Source organism: Balearica regulorum, chromosome 6, assembly GCF_011004875.1.
Source record: "Balearica regulorum gibbericeps isolate bBalReg1 chromosome 6, bBalReg1.pri, whole genome shotgun sequence".
Classification (NCBI taxonomy): Eukaryota; Metazoa; Chordata; class Aves; order Gruiformes; family Gruidae; genus Balearica; species Balearica regulorum.
Window position 1 is genome coordinate 21881690 of NC_046189.1, and position 18738 is coordinate 21900427.

At 37.5% G+C, this 18738-nt stretch overlaps 1 protein-coding gene across 3 annotated transcripts in view; it reads left to right on the top strand.

The window, feature by feature from the left end:
- Positions 1 to 18738, top strand: part of STK39 (serine/threonine kinase 39) — a 102095-nt gene that overhangs the window by 25954 nt on the left and 57403 nt on the right. For all 3 annotated transcript variants that reach the window (XM_075756747.1, XM_075756749.1, XM_075756748.1), the window contains 8 exons: positions 2594 to 2702; positions 4036 to 4177; positions 6330 to 6385; positions 10759 to 10868; positions 10973 to 11074; positions 11270 to 11403; positions 14158 to 14206; positions 14313 to 14378. In XM_075756747.1, the coding sequence (XP_075612862.1) occupies positions 2594 to 2702; positions 4036 to 4177; positions 6330 to 6385; positions 10759 to 10868; positions 10973 to 11074; positions 11270 to 11403; positions 14158 to 14206; positions 14313 to 14378 (768 nt within the window). The remainder of the gene's footprint in view (positions 1 to 2593; positions 2703 to 4035; positions 4178 to 6329; positions 6386 to 10758; positions 10869 to 10972; positions 11075 to 11269; positions 11404 to 14157; positions 14207 to 14312; positions 14379 to 18738) is intronic.

Consider the following 18738-nt stretch of genomic DNA (forward strand, 5'->3'; position numbering starts at 1 on the left):
AGAATGGCTTATTTGGTTGAATAGATTTTCTAAACTGTTTGCACTTCTGTTCTGGATAGCCCTTCGAGGCAGGCTGTCTGGAGGAGCCCCTCACGTGGTATGCCCAGCCCTTCAAACAGCCGTACCCCAGCTGTCCCTGGGGGAGGCCCCGGGAAGCACCCACAGAGCTGCGGCACCTGCCTGCTCACTGGAAGCTGGACCCGGCCCTGTAGGTGCTGCTGCTGACACTGAAAGGAGCCATCTCGCAGTTGCTTATTAACTGTCATCTACCTGCCCTTAGGCCGACACACATTTTTGTGCAGCTGCTCAGTGAAACTGAATCAGGAATAACCTGGCTGAAAAGAAGTTAGCTTTTAACCTGGACATACTTCCTGATACAGTGCACAAACACCTGTGCTAGTGCACAAGGGAAGGACAAGCAGAGGGATGAGGGAGAGACTTTAAATTTTAAATGCTGTTATGGCTTTGGTGCTGTCGAATGTCTGAAGCGATGTGAATGTGAAGAAGGCTCCGAGGCGTTCTCCTGGGCATCCTGCTGCAAGCTTTTCTTCTGACAGTGTATTTTAAGTGAACATTTTTCTCTCTCACCTGTGCATATCATGGGCCTCAGCCAAATAACTGAAGTTTGTCATGGCTTACCATTCTGTGTGTGATAGGGGCTTTCCAGAACTGCAAGTCTGATATTAATACTTTCCTGACTAAAATTTAATCCCTTATCTCTCATGGGGTGCTTCCTCTGTTTATTTTTGTTTTGCAAAGACTGTCTTTGGAAGAAGTAACCAAAGCTGAGACACAAGGTGCCTTTGGCCATGGTTAGAATGATAACTCTATTTTCGCCGACGAGTTGATGCAGGCAGACATAATATTCAAAGCACTTTTCAGTTAAAGATAGTGAAGCTTACCACAGTCAATTAGTTACATTTCTGCACTATTAATATGTGTGTAAAGTAGATGTGGTGTATTTTTGCCCAGTAGTGGCAGGTAGACTTCTTGATGCATCATTATATTACCAGCCTGGGAAACAATAAAACAACATAAGCAATGCAATAGTAATAAAGAGTGCAAGAGTTACAGTTAGGATTTGGTATGGCTAGCTGAATTAAGAACCTGAGGCAGTAATTTGACTTGTGTTTAAGCTGACATGTCTTCTGGGAAATGGAAATGTGTCCCATATAACTTTCTTCTGTTTTCCACATACTGTCTCCCAGGGAGAGGGGAAGCTATTTTACAAATTCTCAGTTATTCAGCCTCATTGCATGACTACTCAGGCATTCATCCTTCTATGGTTCAGGGCTTGGAAGTTGTCTAAGGAGGAGGACTTTTGACAACAGGACTTGCTGAAATGTGTGTCAAACCATGGCCTGACTTAATAGTCACCAACAGGCATCACGAGACTAATACATGCAGTTAACTTCTTATTAGAAAGTGGCTGTGATCTCGAGTGCATTGCAAATAACAACAACAAAACCCCTCTTTCAAACACTTGCTGAATTGAGGTTGAAAGTTGAAAATGGCATCTGTGGCAGCTCTAATCAATCTAAGTGGGACTGCTATAGTGCCTGCCTTGTGCTGGTGCTGGTGAGTCAGCATGGAACATGGGTCCACCTGAAAGCAGTTGCTTTTCAGGGAGGGAGAGGAGATGGAAGAGTTTGGGTTTTAGCTGGATTGGTTCCCTGACTGGCTTACCCTCCAGGACCATGTCTTCTAGCACCAGGGATGGATCAGGGCTGTGTGACCAGAGATGGAGAGGGAGAAGTAGGGTTGTGGGAGCTTAGGTTGGTGTGAGGCCAAACCCTCCAGTACAAAGGAGGCCTAAGTGCCCCCACATAAAGGACTGGCAGGATAATGAGAGCTGGCGGAAAGGTATTACAGAACAATTATGTGAAAGAGCGAATAGAAAAAGGATTCAGCTTGAAATAACAGATACAAGGCAGTCATTCTTAATGTGTACAGCTGTGGCATGTCATAGATGGTGTTACTTGGTAGTGCCACGTTGTGCATCTGTTGGTGACTGTGTGCTCCTCTAGTCAGTTGTTTCCTCTGACTTTTGGTCTGTAACATTGCTTTTTCCTCTTGCACTTCTGTTTGATTGTGTGGTTCTGGTGTCTGCCTGTCCATCCCACAGTAGCTGAGCCAGTGGTCCTGTGTCCTTTGTCCAACAGCTTCCTTCCTCCTTTCCCGCCGGCTCCCATTCTACTTTTTTCATATCCCTTCTGAGCAGGCAAGGCAGTAGGTTTTGATGTTTCCTTGCATTTTGTTGTCCAGCCTGTACCCACACCTTTAGCTCTTGGAGACTGTTCATTCTTCATTGCTTCATCTGAATTTGAGACTTCAACAGTAATATCTTTGCTCTCAGAAGAAAATTGATGTATATATGCCTGTATCTCCTGGCCAAACCTCCCTTGTGTTCTTTGCAATAATGTTTTGTCTTGCACGTAGATCTATAGGTGAATTGAAATGTGTGGTGCCTTGATACATATTCTGTACATGCTTCAGTTCTGTTACAGTATTTCACTTTGGAAATTAAACTTTCTCTCTATACAAGCAGAACTGATACCTGGTTGTGTTATGTTGGGCTTTGTATTTCTTCCAGAAAGAAATTCAAGCAATGAGTCAATGCAATCACCCTAATGTGGTGACCTATTACACATCTTTTGTGGTGAAGGATGAACTTTGGCTGGTTATGAAGCTGTTAAGTGGGGGTAAGTTACTGGTTTTACTTGTTTAGCTGCAGGGAAATTGTATGATTTTTTTTTTCTAATGTACATTTTTGAGTTAGAGTTAATTGACCTAAACCAAGTAAGGAAGGGGGAGAGACACTGCGTAGGATGAACCTTGAGATATAGGTGTGTTATAGCAGGAATGTGCAAGCTTTAAAAGTTTGTATATGTATGTTGATAGTACAGGCTAAGAATTACTGAGATAAATTCTGTTGATCTAACTACTGTAATTTTTTTCTGAATCAATATATTAAAATTCTCTATTAAGACCATGTAGGGAAAACTGATAAGAATTAAGTCACTTCTGTCAGTGTGGCCTTTTTTGAGTTTCTCTAGAGTCCACTCTTATTTTTGTAAAAATGCATATATTTCTGATTTCATAATGAGTGTTTCTCATTCCTTATTCAAGGAAGATTCTTCCTAGAACAGGCATTATACATGTTGCATCCTTTTTATTGCTTAAACTAATCAAACACTCATTACAGTTTTTATGATGATGGTTAAATAGTATAAAAATGTTATTTGGCTCTAGGAGAGGAAAAAGGGTCTGAACTGAATGTGCTTGTGGCTTAGAAAGTGCAGCTCCAAAATAAGATGTGGTAGTCCTGGTTGCTACATGATGTTCTTCAAGATTAGTCTTGATGTCAGCAGACTACTGCACCATTGTGCTAGAAAGCAAGGATGGGAAGTGTTCATAAAATAACACGTGTTATGTTACACTTGATTGAATTGTTCACTTCAATCAAAAGCAAGCATAGACCCTGAGAGAAACCAGTGATTCATGACAGGAATTTACTGTGAGCTGTTGAAAAATGCTTGGATAAAAAGACAATGTTGCTGTTAGATTCTTTGAAATTTATAATAGCTGAAGTTCAATGTCAAACTAGGTGTCACTAGTCATCATTTGTTTGCAGAGAATATTTCTTGCAGTCTTGCAGCTGCATGTTTACATTGTGAACAGGTGAACCATAATCTAAGCTGGATAATAAACCAAAACCTTCGTTGTACATGTCTGTTTAAATGTGGGATACTCCTGAATTTTTAAGAAATGGTAGCTTAGCAAGTGGTTAGAGGAGGTTTCTAATGGATCATTGAGTGTTACAGTGTTCTTGACAAAAAAACAGTGCTTTGTTTCTCATTTTTTGTGAGGTAGCAGTGTGCTTTATTCTGAGATATAGTTACATGAGGTCTTTACAGGAACATGCGAAGATTTCAATTGCAGTAGCATAGAAAGAATGAAAAAATACTAGCTTCTCAAGAATTTGATATGATAATGCTGCATATATGCTTTTTTCTTTCCTGATCTGCAATGTAGGTTCAATGTTGGATATAATAAAGTATATTGTCAACAGAGGAGAACACAAAAATGGTGTCCTTGAAGAACCCATAATAGCAACAATTCTTAAAGAAGTTTTGGAGGGCTTAGACTATCTACACAGAAATGGGCAAATTCACAGGTAGGAGCATATATGCAGTTAAAAGCTTTTTCAAAGTTTTGTGTATAGTTTGTTGATACCGGTCAGCTGCAGTTGCTTGGCTAAGCAAATTGTATTGCCTCTTTCACATACTGTAAATGCGATCAGTAATTATCAAATGGTAACGCTTGTAATCTTGACTGTGGGTTGTCATTAATACTTCCCTGGTCTTTATCCTGTCCATCTCTCCTATAGTTAGGATAGCTCTGTGCTGCACTAAGTATGCAAGAACTGTGGTCTATACTCCTGTGCCTGCTGGTACTCCAAATATCTAATCTGAATCTAGTTTATATGATGTGGTCTGTGACTTGGTTATTGTGTTGCACAGTACCTGTAATCTTGGGCACTCAGGCACTGCTGTATAAATGTGAAATTTACTTTTTCCTTGTAATCAGTAATGTCTATTGCAACTCTACAGACCTCTCTTGATGACCTCGTATGAAGCTGGGATTGGTATTCTGGAAACGCATTTTGGTGTATATGCATCTAGTGGTTGTTCTCTTGTACATATTCTCTGTCCACTGACTTCCTCATTGTAAATTGTGCAGATCCCCCAGGGTGGTCTATACATATCTGCTGTAGCAATCCAGAGGTTGCTTCCAGTGTTTGAATGTTGGAAGCGCTGTACTCTGACCTCTCCAGTTTTGCTGAGGTGAATTTGCCTATTAAGGAAGGTGCCTACAACGGGATCTGCCTGTTTCAAGCATTAGCCTCGTATAAGGGAATCTTTTCTACCTGCAGCAAATCTGTTTTTTGTTTAACTCTGAGAATGGAGGTAGTGCAGATGTAGCACAGTAATTGTTCTTTATGTGTACTTCTTATGTCTCATCTTATAAATGAACTGCCTCTGATGTAAATCAAGAACTATTTCCTCCTTTTGCAGGGAGAAAATTGAGATAAATTGAGAAATTAAGAACAATTATCTTGACTTGTGGTCTGGAATGCCAAAGACCTGCCTCAAACCTTAATTCATAGTATTCTGTTAAGGTGATATTGTTGCAGAAGGAACATTCATTAGCTTTTAAGGATAACAGGACCCTTTGAAGTTGGATTTGGAAATTCCCCTTGTCTATTCTTAAAGGACCTTAAAAGAGATAGAGTTATGCTACATTTGAGATTTCTGCTTTTTTATAACTTCTAATTTGTAAATTGTGCAGTACCACAGAAGTCCTGTTCAAGACAATACAGTGTGCATTCCTTTTCTCACATATGTTGTAGGTGAAAGCTGTGGTAGTTCAGAGAATGCTGTATCAGGTGATATTTACCAGTTGGAAATGTTTCCAGAATTGTTCTGGGATTTTGTTCTGTTGTTTCGATATTTATGTATAAGGAAACAGGTTATGTTCTACCTCTCAGTAGAATGTGTTAATTATTTTCAGTAAATCTTGCAAAGATTTATTTGCTCAAATTCTTAATGTTTATGATATATTACGTATGAAAGATCCTGTGCATTAAGAATGGGATGCACATTTCTATCAAAAAAAATCAGCCGGAAAGGTTCCTTCTTAACATTATGTGTGAATAGTGTGTTAAATAAATATAGTTGACTATTAAGCACTTGCTGAATTTTTGGCAGATTCTTCATCATGGTACCCTACAGCAAAATATGGTTGCTATTCCTGAGCTTTAATAGCTTCATTGGGTAGAAATCTACAGTATATTTACCTTTCTTGAAGATGGGTCTTTTCTTGTAAGAGATCAAAAAGGAGAACTTTTTTCAACTTTTTTTTTATTAGTGGTGCAGTTGGATGTGAGAAAGCATTAATTCTTGTTTTAAAGATCTGAAAACTCTCAGTTTGTGAGATTATATTTATAAAAGGCAGTAAAACAGACTTTGGACCTAAATATTTCTGGTCTCAAAATCTGTCCCTGAATTCTGCTCATTTTATGCCAAAGCTCAATTTCAGTGGTCTTATACAAGAGAGAGAGTTTGCAAGAGTTTGAGTTCTGCACTCTGTTTTATTGTAAATCAGTTACATTTTATACTTCAGTTCCTGTTTCTGTCTTTTTAAATTGTAAAATGCTATCTTGTGAAACCAATTAGCATGCAATATTTATTTATTCATTTACTTACACAAAATGTGCACATATGGACTTTCTATACATAAAAGTAACCTCTGTTTGTACATTCTAGAGATTTGAAGGCGGGCAACATTCTTCTGGGTGAGGATGGCTCGGTACAAATAGCAGGTAATGGCAGTGGCAGAGTAATGGCTAAATAAAAGAAAAAGGTAATTGCAGCTGGATTAGGGGCTACAGATACTAGTTTTTCTGTTGGCTTTTAACTATTCTTCTTGGACTTCTGTAGCTGCAAGTTACCGGATTTCAGGATTCTTGGTTAATGACACATGATTTAGAAATTATTCAATATTTTTCTGTGTCCCATCAAATATATAAGGAAATCTTTTAATGTCCTCTTAATGTTTCCTTTTCTATCACCCCTGTATCTTAAATAGCTTACAAACAGTAGCAATTCATGTTTCTGTTCAGGTTTATTTCATTTATATCTGCAAGTAATAGCAATAGTTCTTGGGGATTCAAAAATCTGTATGTATTGCCTTTCATGAGAACCTTGGCTATAACTTAACTTGTCACTGAGATGCATGAGAGATACCTCACTAAGAATTATTTTTGGCATTTCTGCTATTTGTCTTGCAATGATATTGGTTGGATACAGTTTAGCATCTTAAGTATTTTCTGAATGTATCTATATGCTTCGGAGTGGTAGTCTGTAAGAATCAAATTATTTGGTCTTCATAAGAGCTTAAGTACTGAGCAAGACCCCATATCCTATCTCTTAAGTTAGTATCAGAGATCTGGAAAATAAAGCAAGCAGGTCGTGATACTTGCCCCCTCTCCCAGCATACTCCCCGGCCTTTCACAGTTTATATATAGCTCATGACCCAGCGATGAAAGCTTTGTTTTTAGTAGCCCTCAGTAATAAAAATGGGCATAGCCAAAAGTGCTTTCTTTATGTAAACAATGCTTTCAAAGTACTGTGTAAATGTATATTTTGAGGGCTTTAATATGCCAGTGTCTAAAGGCTATGAAACTGGACAGGAAAAGGTTGGCTGGCAAGTGAACCATTTACTAATTGGAGCCATTTTAAGCCTTCTGATTTGAGTTCAAGACTTTTTAAGTAGGTAGTCAATTTTACAGACTTGAATTTTAATAAGATACTTAATATTTATTTATTAATTTGATGATACCCTGCAGTTGTCTTCACTTTCAATAGCACTTTGGACAACTGCTTTGATTCTAGGTCTGTGTTGTTCGAGCATTTTTTTAGATCATCTCGTATTGTAAAGAAGTACATGTCCAGGCAGCCGGCCAACTTAATTAAAAATAATAATGACAACTAAAATGTTGAAAGATAAAATCTCATGAGCCATCTGAAATAAAGCTGTTGTCTTTAGATTGTTACTTTCACACATAATCAAATCTACTCTCCCAGTAATCAGATAACCTTCAAGCAACAGCTTCATTTATCTCTTTCTAGTTCAACTGTAGGGCTTGGTTTGTTGACCTTTTCCTCCTTTTTCTCTAGGCATCTTAATGAGTAAGGCTTTAATTGTGCTGCAGGGCTGTGGAAGTTCAGTGGCTGGAGAGATATGTCAAATGTGTCTTTCTGTGATGCATTATTTCACTACCAGGTTATTTCTGATCTTCAGGGGAAAAATGCAGTGTCAAGCTTGTTTCTTTGTTGGTGTGAGGCTGTTCTGTTTGGGACAGCTGAACATTGCATATTAACTGAAAGCCAATTTTGAATGTCAGAGAGGCTGAAATTCATCCTTTTTACATCTTTGTGCCTTGACAAAGTAAAATCTTCTTTCATCTTGGGAGAACAGATACCTAATAATTTTACTTCTTTTTTTATTTGCTAGAAAAACTTAGGTTCTGTTGACTGCTCGTTCTCCTGCACCCCAAGCTTCTATAATGAAAAGATGTATCCATAGCACACACTGCTAATATGTATGAGGAGTAATATTTGAAAAGACAGTTGCCCATTAGCGTTTCTGGGTTCTAAGGGGCTATGGCTCGCAAATGAAGCTTAGCCCAGTGTTTCTCTGACAAAAGATTTTGTGCACATATAGAAGAGCATAGATCTCGAAAGAATTGGGATAGCTCTACAGAGACCTCTGATATTACGGACCTTGGAAGTTCTGCACAGAAAATCTGCTCAGTCTTGGTGGGAAAGAGGAAAATACAGATTCTTTTTTTGTTTTGTTTAAATTGTGGAGACTTTAAAGTACAAAATTCCTCTCTACAGAGCAGGAAACTTTTGATGTACACGCAAATATAATGTTTAATAGTCACTGCAGTTCCTCAGCTCCAACTTTCTACTTAAGACTATTGGGATTGTAACATCTGGTGCTTTGGGCAAACAAGATGATTGCTACTTCATCAGGGTTTCAGCCTTCTAAGCCTGAATTGCCAGGTGAAGGTCAGAATATCAAAGAAACCAGTAAAGAAACAAATATGTGAGATGAAATAAGGAGCATATAGCAAAGAGCAATTGTACACAGAGAATGGTGGAAGTGTAGAAGGTTTGGGCTGTGTGATGTGTTTAGTCCATACAAGAAATGACAGTTTTATTGAAATGTGTCAGAAAAAGAATGTGCATTTTGAGGAGTCTAGGCAGAAGATCCTCCTCATTGGTTTTGTGCGTAGGTGGCTGCGTGAACTTACGTATTGCACAAGTGGTTCTTGTGGTGTTCACTCCTGTGGTAATCCATACCCACAGAAATGTTTGGAAAAAATCTGGTTAAAAATAGGCAGACCCTATGCTTCAGATACTCAAGCCAAATGGAGGAGAAAGATTTATCAGGGACAGTTGTTTGGCAGCCGAAGCTTTCCTTGCCCAACCCCGTTCTTACAGGAGCTTGATGCTTTATTTCTCTTCCAGTCTTAACTGTAACCCTACACATGGCCTTGGTTGAGCCCGTAGGCTAAAGTCTACAGCCACTGTCAAGGTGGGAAAAGTAGGGGAGAAAAGGTTTTGCAGCCTGTGTCTTCCTGCAGCAGCTGCTTTGCAGCTGTAAATGTACAACAGTGTTTGACTAGTTCATAGTGAAATTTTCACCTGATTTAATTGAATACTCATCACATCTTTCTCAGTGAGGTGTTGCAATATTTCATTTTCAAGCTTATGCAGGAAGACAGTTTACTTAGTTAATGGATTGTTGAGTTTTTTGTTGGGTTTTTTTTTTCATTGCCTTCCCTCACTCATTTATATTTGTTCTTTGTTGTCCTTTTCAAAATTAATGTTATGTTAACAGGTAAAAACAGCAGTAGGGGAGCAAAGATTAAGTCAGAATTTTAGCTGTGCATCTCAGTTCCTGATAGCACCTGTAAACAATTGTCCAATACAAACTATTTATCTTTGGTACTAAAAGGACGTTAATTTTTTTCCATATCTCTATTTATTTTTCATTTCTGCCTCTGCAGCTTTTCCTCATATGCAATAGTTCTTCTTCAGAAAACTGTCACTAATACCAATATTGATTTTTAGGACATTAAAAACTTAAAAGCAGGTGTTTCTGAGACTCTTTGTGCTTTTCAGAAATACAAAAAACCCCTTTCTATGCTGTAACTTACAGATTTTGGAGAAAAAAGGGATTTTTAAAATTTTTTTTTATTTTTTTTATTCATCAGGCAAGCTGCAAGGAAAATTAAAGAATGTTGCTTGAAGCTTGCTTCTTACTTGTATACTGTATTTCTGTGTATTTTAATGATGTAGAAGGGGTCCACAATTTGAGTCTGTGATGCTTAATGGTTGTTTAGTGGAAAGTAATGATGAGACTGTTTGCTGTAGTTGCTGGTTTTATTTTTCAACCTTAAAATCAAGGAACAATAGGAAAATAAAAATTGAAGTAGATCTATAGTAAAATATGTGATTTCAGTATAGCTATATAACACAGCCTAACATACTCTTCATATAGCTCTAGTCAAAATGACAGTATTTCTCCGTATATTGGTAATCTGCTTTTCTTTCTTCCATTTATCCCTGACTCCTTACATAAGGCTATCACTGTTGTAGTGACAGATTAACAGAACACTAAGATTTTTTGCTATTTTGGAATTTGGAAAAAACTATTAATGTCATGGTTTACTATTAAATAAATTGTTGATCACTTTGCTGATAATCTTTGATTTGTCAAATCTCCATAAGTATTTAAGTTATAGTCTTCCTTCTTGTTCAAAATGCATTCAAATTTAGTAGCTATACAGAAGCTAGGTCTTATCTTTAACAGTAGCAGATGCAAATCTTTGAAACCTTGGCTCAGAGTGCACATTTGAAAACCTTAGGTGATGGATGTACTGGAGTCCGCTGTAACCATATTCAGGAATACAGATAGGATGTCCTAGTGCAGATCTCCCAGATAAAACTATACCATCTATTCTGTAACATTTCAAGAACAATGTGTCATGAAACAAAAGTAAGTTCTGCCGTGGAGAGTTTCTATAAGTAGACCTTTATGAATTGACTTAATTTCTAAAGTGTAAAACTGTTGCTTTGTTATTGGTAGTTTAACAGATTTCAACTTTTTTCCCCTTCCCAGATTTTGGCGTTAGTGCATTTTTAGCAACAGGAGGTGATGTTACTCGTAACAAAGTAAGGAAAACATTTGTTGGTACTCCATGTTGGATGGCCCCTGAAGTAATGGAGCAGGTATTCCTAATTCCTAAAAAAAAAAATATATATATATTTTCAGTCTTTAATTTTTGGAACTTGAGACATTACCACCTTATTTTTCCTTTCTGATTCTATACCAGGTGCGAGGTTATGACTTCAAGGCTGATATGTGGAGTTTTGGGATAACAGCCATTGAATTAGCAACAGGAGCAGCACCTTATCACAAATACCCTCCTATGAAAGTAACGATCACTTTGTATTACTTAATGCTGTTAGCTGTGTTATTAATGCTGCTAGATAGTTAGCACTACTTCATTTTCAGTAGCAACTCAAGATATCTAAATATCTATATTCTGTGGAATACTTTATTCTCTTTTCATTTCTACATGTTTTGAATTGATTTTGCTTATAGTATCTCTTTTTTGGGTTTACTGTAGGTGTTAATGCTGACACTTCAAAATGATCCTCCCACTTTAGAGACAGGTGTAGAGGACAAGGAGATGATGAAAAAGTATGGCAAATCCTTTAGAAAACTAATTTCATTATGTCTTCAAAAAGATCCTTCCAAAAGGTAGGTCATTATTGCCATGTACAGAGGAATTAGTTTTTTAAATACACAGACTGCTGAAAATTTTAGTGTTTAAACATCATCTTTAAGTGTATGATTTGAATTTTGTAAGTAGCAGCCTTCAGTCATCTTCATCTGGGGAGAAGAAATTACCTCTTAATTGTTGCTTAAGTTTTCTTCTTCTGCATTGTTAACCTAATTTATTTATATTTAAATGTACTGTTGAATTAAAATCTGATCAAACAAAAGTCCTTGCTCTACATCTTAAATTCACATCTGAGGCAAGATATAAATCTTGATAATGTGCATAAGTCTAATAATACTGTTCAGATTGATCAGACAGAACTGTTGGTAACCAAACATATCAGTCTCTTGGCTTTTAAAAGAACTTAAAAATAAATAAATAATTTTATGTTGATTTTTCTTACTTTGTGACATAACTTAGTATTGCCTTTAACTTGGATATTTCCAGAGAAAATTACTTATTAAGAGGCATTTTTTTTTAGTGTAAAGTTAGTGGCTCCAAGCTTGTTTAAAGCTTTCCCTATGTTTACATAGGCAATTGCATGTCATGGTATCTTTGTGATTTGTTCTTTCTTGCTATGTTTTGTGAATGGCATAGCCAAGATGATGAAAATATTAAACATCTATTCTAAACCTATTGAGGTCCCAAGTTCCCAGAACAATTGTTTATTTATCCTTTATTCATTTTTATGCAGACCCATTTTTGTGGGTTTCTTTTGCTGAAGAGTTGGAGGAGGCACTTTCTAATTAACATTATTTCCTAAGGGTATTTAGTGTATCACTTTTTTTTAAGAGTTTCAGAGCTGGTATTTCTGGGAATAAAATTGTTCTGAGAGCGCAAGCCTGGTTGAGTACTATGTGGGTCTTCTATGGTGTGTACTTCACTGATGTTATGCTAGCTTAAGTCCAGGATACTGTTGTAGGGAGTCAGGTTGAAAAGGTGACAGCAGCAATACTAGAGAACAAGTATAATTAAGAAAAAAGATTACATGGCAACATCTTTACTCTTGAAGTCCTTTAATTTTTTTTTTTTTTTTTTTTTCCACTGAAGGATCATTTGTGTACAGTTTCCCAAACCCTTACAATTGGTGGGCTTAGTAGCAAGTCCTGATGCTTTAAGCTTAGCACTGCAGTTTGGCTGCTTACAGATAAGAATGAAATGTGTTCTGGATAATCAAGCTGCTTTTCATTTCCAGTGTCCAGCAATTTTCAGGGCAAGATTACATTGGTGTGAAAACCTGAGAAGTAAATAATTAAAATGGTTTTCCCTCTCTCCTTGAATACATAGTGCTGAGTTACCTGATTTGTAATTATGACATCAGTGTTGAGACATCAGTGTTTAATTACACTAATTTATTACACTGATATTTAAACATGTGCATTATCTTCATACTCAGGATTGCCTTGAATTGAACCATTAGATAGGTGATCAGATCTGTGTGCCAGTTACTCTGAGGAGCGAGTGTCCTTATACTATGTGGTCATTGCTATTTTTCATGTTTCTCCCAAGCCAGGAGTTAATTTTGCACAGACGTACCTCCATAGTCATTGTGCCAGTTGTGGGAGAAGTGGCTGCTCTTTGTGGCAAATTGTAGAACTGGCATTGCGCTATTGTTGTCTCAGACCATGATGTTTTCTTTTGGGGATCTGTGTGTGGGTGTTTCTCTCTCTCCCCAGTGCCAAGGATGCTGCTTACAGTCCTCAGCTGCAATTCACTGCCATGGCCTGTGTGGAAAACAGGCCCAGAAAGCATGCCCAGACCAGTTCAGAAGTGTCTGGCATAATTAATGGTAGAGGAACGGAGAACACTAGTTTGGATAAAACTTTACTAAGACTCTAGCTTTTACCTGTGCATATCCCTGTTACGAGATGTGATAGTACTGGATCACTGAAACTTGTCTTAAGAGTTAATTTGAGATAGAACTTTAAAACTTTGACATAGAAACTGATTTTTTTTTTTTTTTTTTTAATGCTCCTCTTCCTTTTTGCTCATCCAAGATTTATGTGTGAATTACTGCTAAGCCTGGTGGTCTCCACAGTACCACTACTAAGAACTCCTTCATTGTAGGGTTTGGTGCTTTGGAGGGGAAGAAAAATAAGTGCTCTGTGGAACTACTATCTGTGTCTAAATTGGATGCTTTTTATTGATGTCAGGAGTTTCTTCATTATTTCTAGCAGGAGTGAACCGATATATACATGCACACTACTTACTACTCCTCTTTCTTCACTTATTCTTCAGATGTGTCCTCAGAGAAATAAACTACTTCAAATTTTGGGTTGTTTTTGGTTTTTTTTTAAGACTGAAATGTTCCAAATTGAAATTTTCCACTGTCTTACCTAGTATGTGCTATAAGTTCGGTTACATTCATACAGTCACTTGGGGAAGAACATGTTACCTCTTTTTCTTTTTTTTTTTTCTCTTTTTTTTTTCTTCCTTCCCATTTGTTTGTTTTAAAGGTAAAACACATTTCTGTTGAAAGAAAAAGGGAAAAATTGGCAACTTAGACTGATTTTTTTTCCTTTTTTTTTATATTTTTGCCATAGGGAGGCTTAATTTTTTCATGTGTGGTAAGTGAGTACGTGTGAATTAATTCAATAGCTATTATCATTCATTCCCCATTCATACAGTACTAATTCAAAAGTTTTAGAGACGTACCATTTAACTAACGTCTTGTACTGTATTCACTGAGGGGGGTCTTTGTTTTCTGTTCTAATTTATTATTGATCTTTCAGGCCCACAGCAGCAGAACTTTTAAAATGCAAATTTTTCCAGAAAGCCAAGGTAAAACGTTTAACCCTACGAGTACATTTTGCTCTGTCTTAAAATCTACACGAAATTTCTTCTTTCCTTGTATTGATTTTTAACTTACCAAATGTTGGTTTTGCAGAATAGAGAATACCTGATTGAAAAGCTTCTCACTAGAACGCCTAATATAGCACAAAGAGCAAAAAAGGTGAGTGTATTAACATCTTTTTCTTGACTGGTATGCAAGAGAAAGCAGGGACTTTCAGTTGCCTTACATTTTAGTTGACTGACTGAGCCATTCTTTTATGCAGTCCTTCAAAGATAGTGACTGTTGAATGAATGGTTTCTCTAGCCTAGCTTTCTCTAGGAAGCCCTGGGGCATTTTGACTCCCTTACTGGCCTTGCCAAAGTGATACGTGGTATTTGTCATCATAGATGATAATGATTTTCTCCTACTCCCTTTTAGAAAGCTACAGGTGAAATGATTGTGCAAATAAAAAGTGATCTATGGACGTATAGGTTCATAAACTGCAGAATTCATATCTTCATTGATCGCCTAGAGAAAGGCTGAAGATACTATAGATGGTATTTATTGAGGACTACCTTGTTCTTTGGATTATTTCAAATGTGACGCTCAAATGTATGGAAGTCTAGTCCAAACTCTGCAGGAGTGCTGCTGAGTTATTCAGACCAGTGGAGCCTTATCCCACAGGATATGGAGTGAAGCATATGCTGGTGTTTCTGTGGTGCCTTTGGCACTTGCATAAATGAGCTTACCAGGTCACGTGCAGCAGAACTAAAAAAAAAAAAAAAAATCATAACAGGTAAGTATTTTAAAACTTAAGTATGAAGGAAGCTACTGTTGATAAGAGCCAGTAAACAGGAATGAATGTAGACTTCTGCTTATTGTGTGTGAGAAATTATGGAACTCCCTTTTTGTGGTGACTGAACTCACCATGTCTCTTCAGTATGAGGAACCTGTGCAGAGATTGCTGAGTCTCTGCAGGTGACAGAGTAGCATGCTGAGTCCAGCTTTATAAAAGCAGGCTTTCTGGGAGAATGGTTCGAGGAGGGCACTTCAGGAAGGGAACTGTTTCAGCCTTTGTTGGCACATCAGTTATACTTCAGTTACCTGGATGGACACTTGTAAGATTTTCTGTTGTCTTTGTGAATATCAGTTTGGCATAATTCTGCAACACTGAATTGTTCCTACAGCTGGTGGCCTGTACTTGGAAGAGACTGTCAGCAAGATCTGAACGCTTTAAGTACCTTCGAGTCTTCTTTTAGGTGGAAGCAACTTGGGAAATCAGTGGAAGTGATGGGACTTTGTGAGAGGCTGGAGTAGAAAACTCAAATCAGAGGGCTTGTAGAAGGGGTAGTGTGCTGAGCAGGTTGGCATCTGCAAGGTGCAGAAAGGCAGGTGTATTTTAGCTGTTTGGCCATGTGGTGGCAGCAATGCCCACATAAAAGATTATCTAACTGGGGGAAAAATCATAGTCGATTGATTTTCGTTTTACATCTTGGGCCATACAGGAGTAATTTAGACATGTTCTAGTACCAACTAGGTTTCTGATAGAGCATGTGCCTTGTGAGATTCATCTTCCAGTTGTGTCCTCAGGTCTACTTTAGAGACTGCGTGTTCGCTCATACATGCATGCATGCATGTATACTTATTTCTTTAAATAACTTAGAATCTGGAATTGCAAAATGAATGCAGGGTAGCCTCCCATACACCACCAGTTTTCTGAATGACTTTTTGGACAATTCTTTATAATGTAGAAGAGGAGTAATTCTTAAGAAATCAAAGCTGTACAGTGCTAGAGACAAATTAATAGGTCTTTTAATTACAGCATAAATGGAACGATATTTAGGTTTTAGCTAGTGAAAGTGCTGGATTATTTATATTTTAAAAGGACACTATTAAAATTCATCAGGGATTTAAAATTTAATTCACTTGTTACAACTTTGCATGTAGCTGCTGTTTTAAGATGCCATAAAATATAAATGTATTTTAATATTAAAATGGTGGGGGTTTATTTAAAAAAGCTTGTGTGAGTAGGGTTGGATTGCTTAAACATTAACATGTAAAAACTCTAGGAGGTCACTCATGGAAGAAGTAACCCCTGTAATGGAAAAAAGAATGTCACTAGGGCAAGAGATGGGAAGGAGCTGGTGTCATCACTGCTTTAAATTATCTTCTGTAGCACTTGGTGTGAAATGCCTATAACTAATGATCTGTTGCACTGCTGCTAGCACAGATGTCAGATCTGCCCTGCAGTAATTTAATTTCTCTTGCATCTACCACATGTATAATTACTTTGCCTTGTTGCCCAGAACTCCAGCCTCAGTTTAATTTTAACTTTGAATTCTTTTCTCTTGACATAGTGTTCTCATGTTTTTCTTCTGTCTTTACAGCTTATTTGGCAACTGTTTTGACTAAATATGAGTTCAGGTCTGTTTGTGAAATCCTGAAAGCAGGTACACGTGGTCTTGTGTGTGTGAGGAAAACATTTGATGCTGTAAAAATGTGTGCTGTTTTAAAACCCAATTTGATAATTAAACAACACCTACATTGTGTGTTTAAAATACTGTTTAACATCAGAGTTGTAAACAACATCTTTGTGCCTGTATTCCCCCTGTCCCAGTGTTTCTTTATTTGCTTTTAATTCTGCTCATTTTGAAATGATGCCCTTCTTCCTGGCCCTGCCCTAGTAATGAAGGATAATACTGAAACATTTCAGGAATTGCCTTGCCCGGGAGGAAAGTGTCTTGCCTCTTCTCGTGCAGAACCTGCCTAAGTGTATACTGGTACTGATCCGCAGAAATGAGTGTTACGCCATGTAACTTCTTACTGGCAATTTTGAGTTTCATTAATGTGACTGCTCACTTATGAGAGCATTGTTGGTGTCAAGAAGAACTGGAGAAAAGACTGTGGTGAATGCTCCGAGCTCAGTGTGGTCTGGTAAGCGGGAACATGCTCTGAGGCTGCACTTCTATCACTGATAGAAATGTGGGAGCCCTGATTGCAGCCTCTGCCTTGTAGGTGGTGTGATGGTAGAGTAGCCTGCCCTGTCCTGCTTGGATCAGGGTTGTGTACGCCCCTGTTACATAACAGCTCAGCAATGGTTTAGATGCAGTATTTATGCACACGTGTTGAAGTAGTTTTAATTTTGAACTGAATGCTAAGTAGTTTCATTTGTGATTAGAAATGCTATATTGTAATAGAGGAAATTTGAAACAGCTTCCAGAATTCCACAGTCAGTTTTGAAATCTTGTCACACTAAAAAATTAATTATAACTGTAAATACTCTGTATGCCCAAAGGCCCTGGGTCAATTTTGTGGTTTTATAATCCTGTTTCTTTAATTTTGAAAACCTCCTGCATGACTGCTACTTCTAAAAAGTGAACAGGGAAAAACATGTATCTGCATTTCATTTTATTGCTGTCTGAAGTGCTGCTAGTAAAAAAAAAAAAAATCTGAGTAATAATTGGGCTTGAATTCTAGTTTTGGGAAGGTGGTATTGCTCTGCACTGTTAATAGAAGCTCTTTAGACCTCAGAGTTGTAAGCTACTGGGAAAAACGTGTGACAGCATAAAGAGATGATTAGTATGATACCAGTTTTTATTAAAAGTCCAGTAGAAATAGTCTTCCTGATGGGTTGGAATTGTAGCTCTGCAGTACAGCTAATTTAGGGAAATGGTCATGTTACCTTATAGAAAAAAATAACAATCCCCTGCATTTAATGAGGAAAATGTAATTAGATCCCAGATTTCTTGGACAACTCTAACATCATGATTGCTCCTCAGCAAGTCATACATATGCACCGTTTCCTTGTTTCAGTAATGGATTTAATCTGATGATACACCTCACCAATGACGTGTGTTAGTACTACTGGACTCCAGACTTTTCAAAAAGCAGAGAGCAACATTAGTTTGAGCTCAGATTATTAGTAAAAACGTACATTCATTGCTATGACTCCTTACACTTTAAGATATACTTATTTCATTAATACTGATGTATGAAGAGAAGGGACATGGGCTACACTGGAACACTTTTTCTGGAAAACAGCAGCTGAACTATAAGTATGTATTTGGCAAGACTTTGTGTGTGGGAGGCCCCTCCATCGCAGAGGATTAATTGTTCAGTTTACCCATAACAGTGCTACACATGAAAAAAATAGTGCAACTGTTCTTATATTGTTGGGTATTACTAGAAAAAATAGAGGAGAAATTGGTATTCAGACCATGTTGGCTTTTTTTTGTTTATTTTCAAGAAGTTGTTGGAAGTAAAATTTAATGGAAACGCTTTTTCCACAAAATGTAGATTTCGAGAAAAAGTCACGTAATCAGAAAGCAGTGCCTGTGTTAGTGGGTAGTAGAAGTGGAAAGTGTTTTAAGGGGCCCTCATGCAGTTGCATGAACTTTGTTTTAACATTTCAGATAAAGGAAAAAGATTGATGTCAGCATTTCTGCCAGGTGTACTTAAATGCAGTTGTGACATAAGATATAAGGAACTTCATACAGTATATGAGTTTGTCCATCCTTTCTTTCATAGGGTGCTTTTGCCA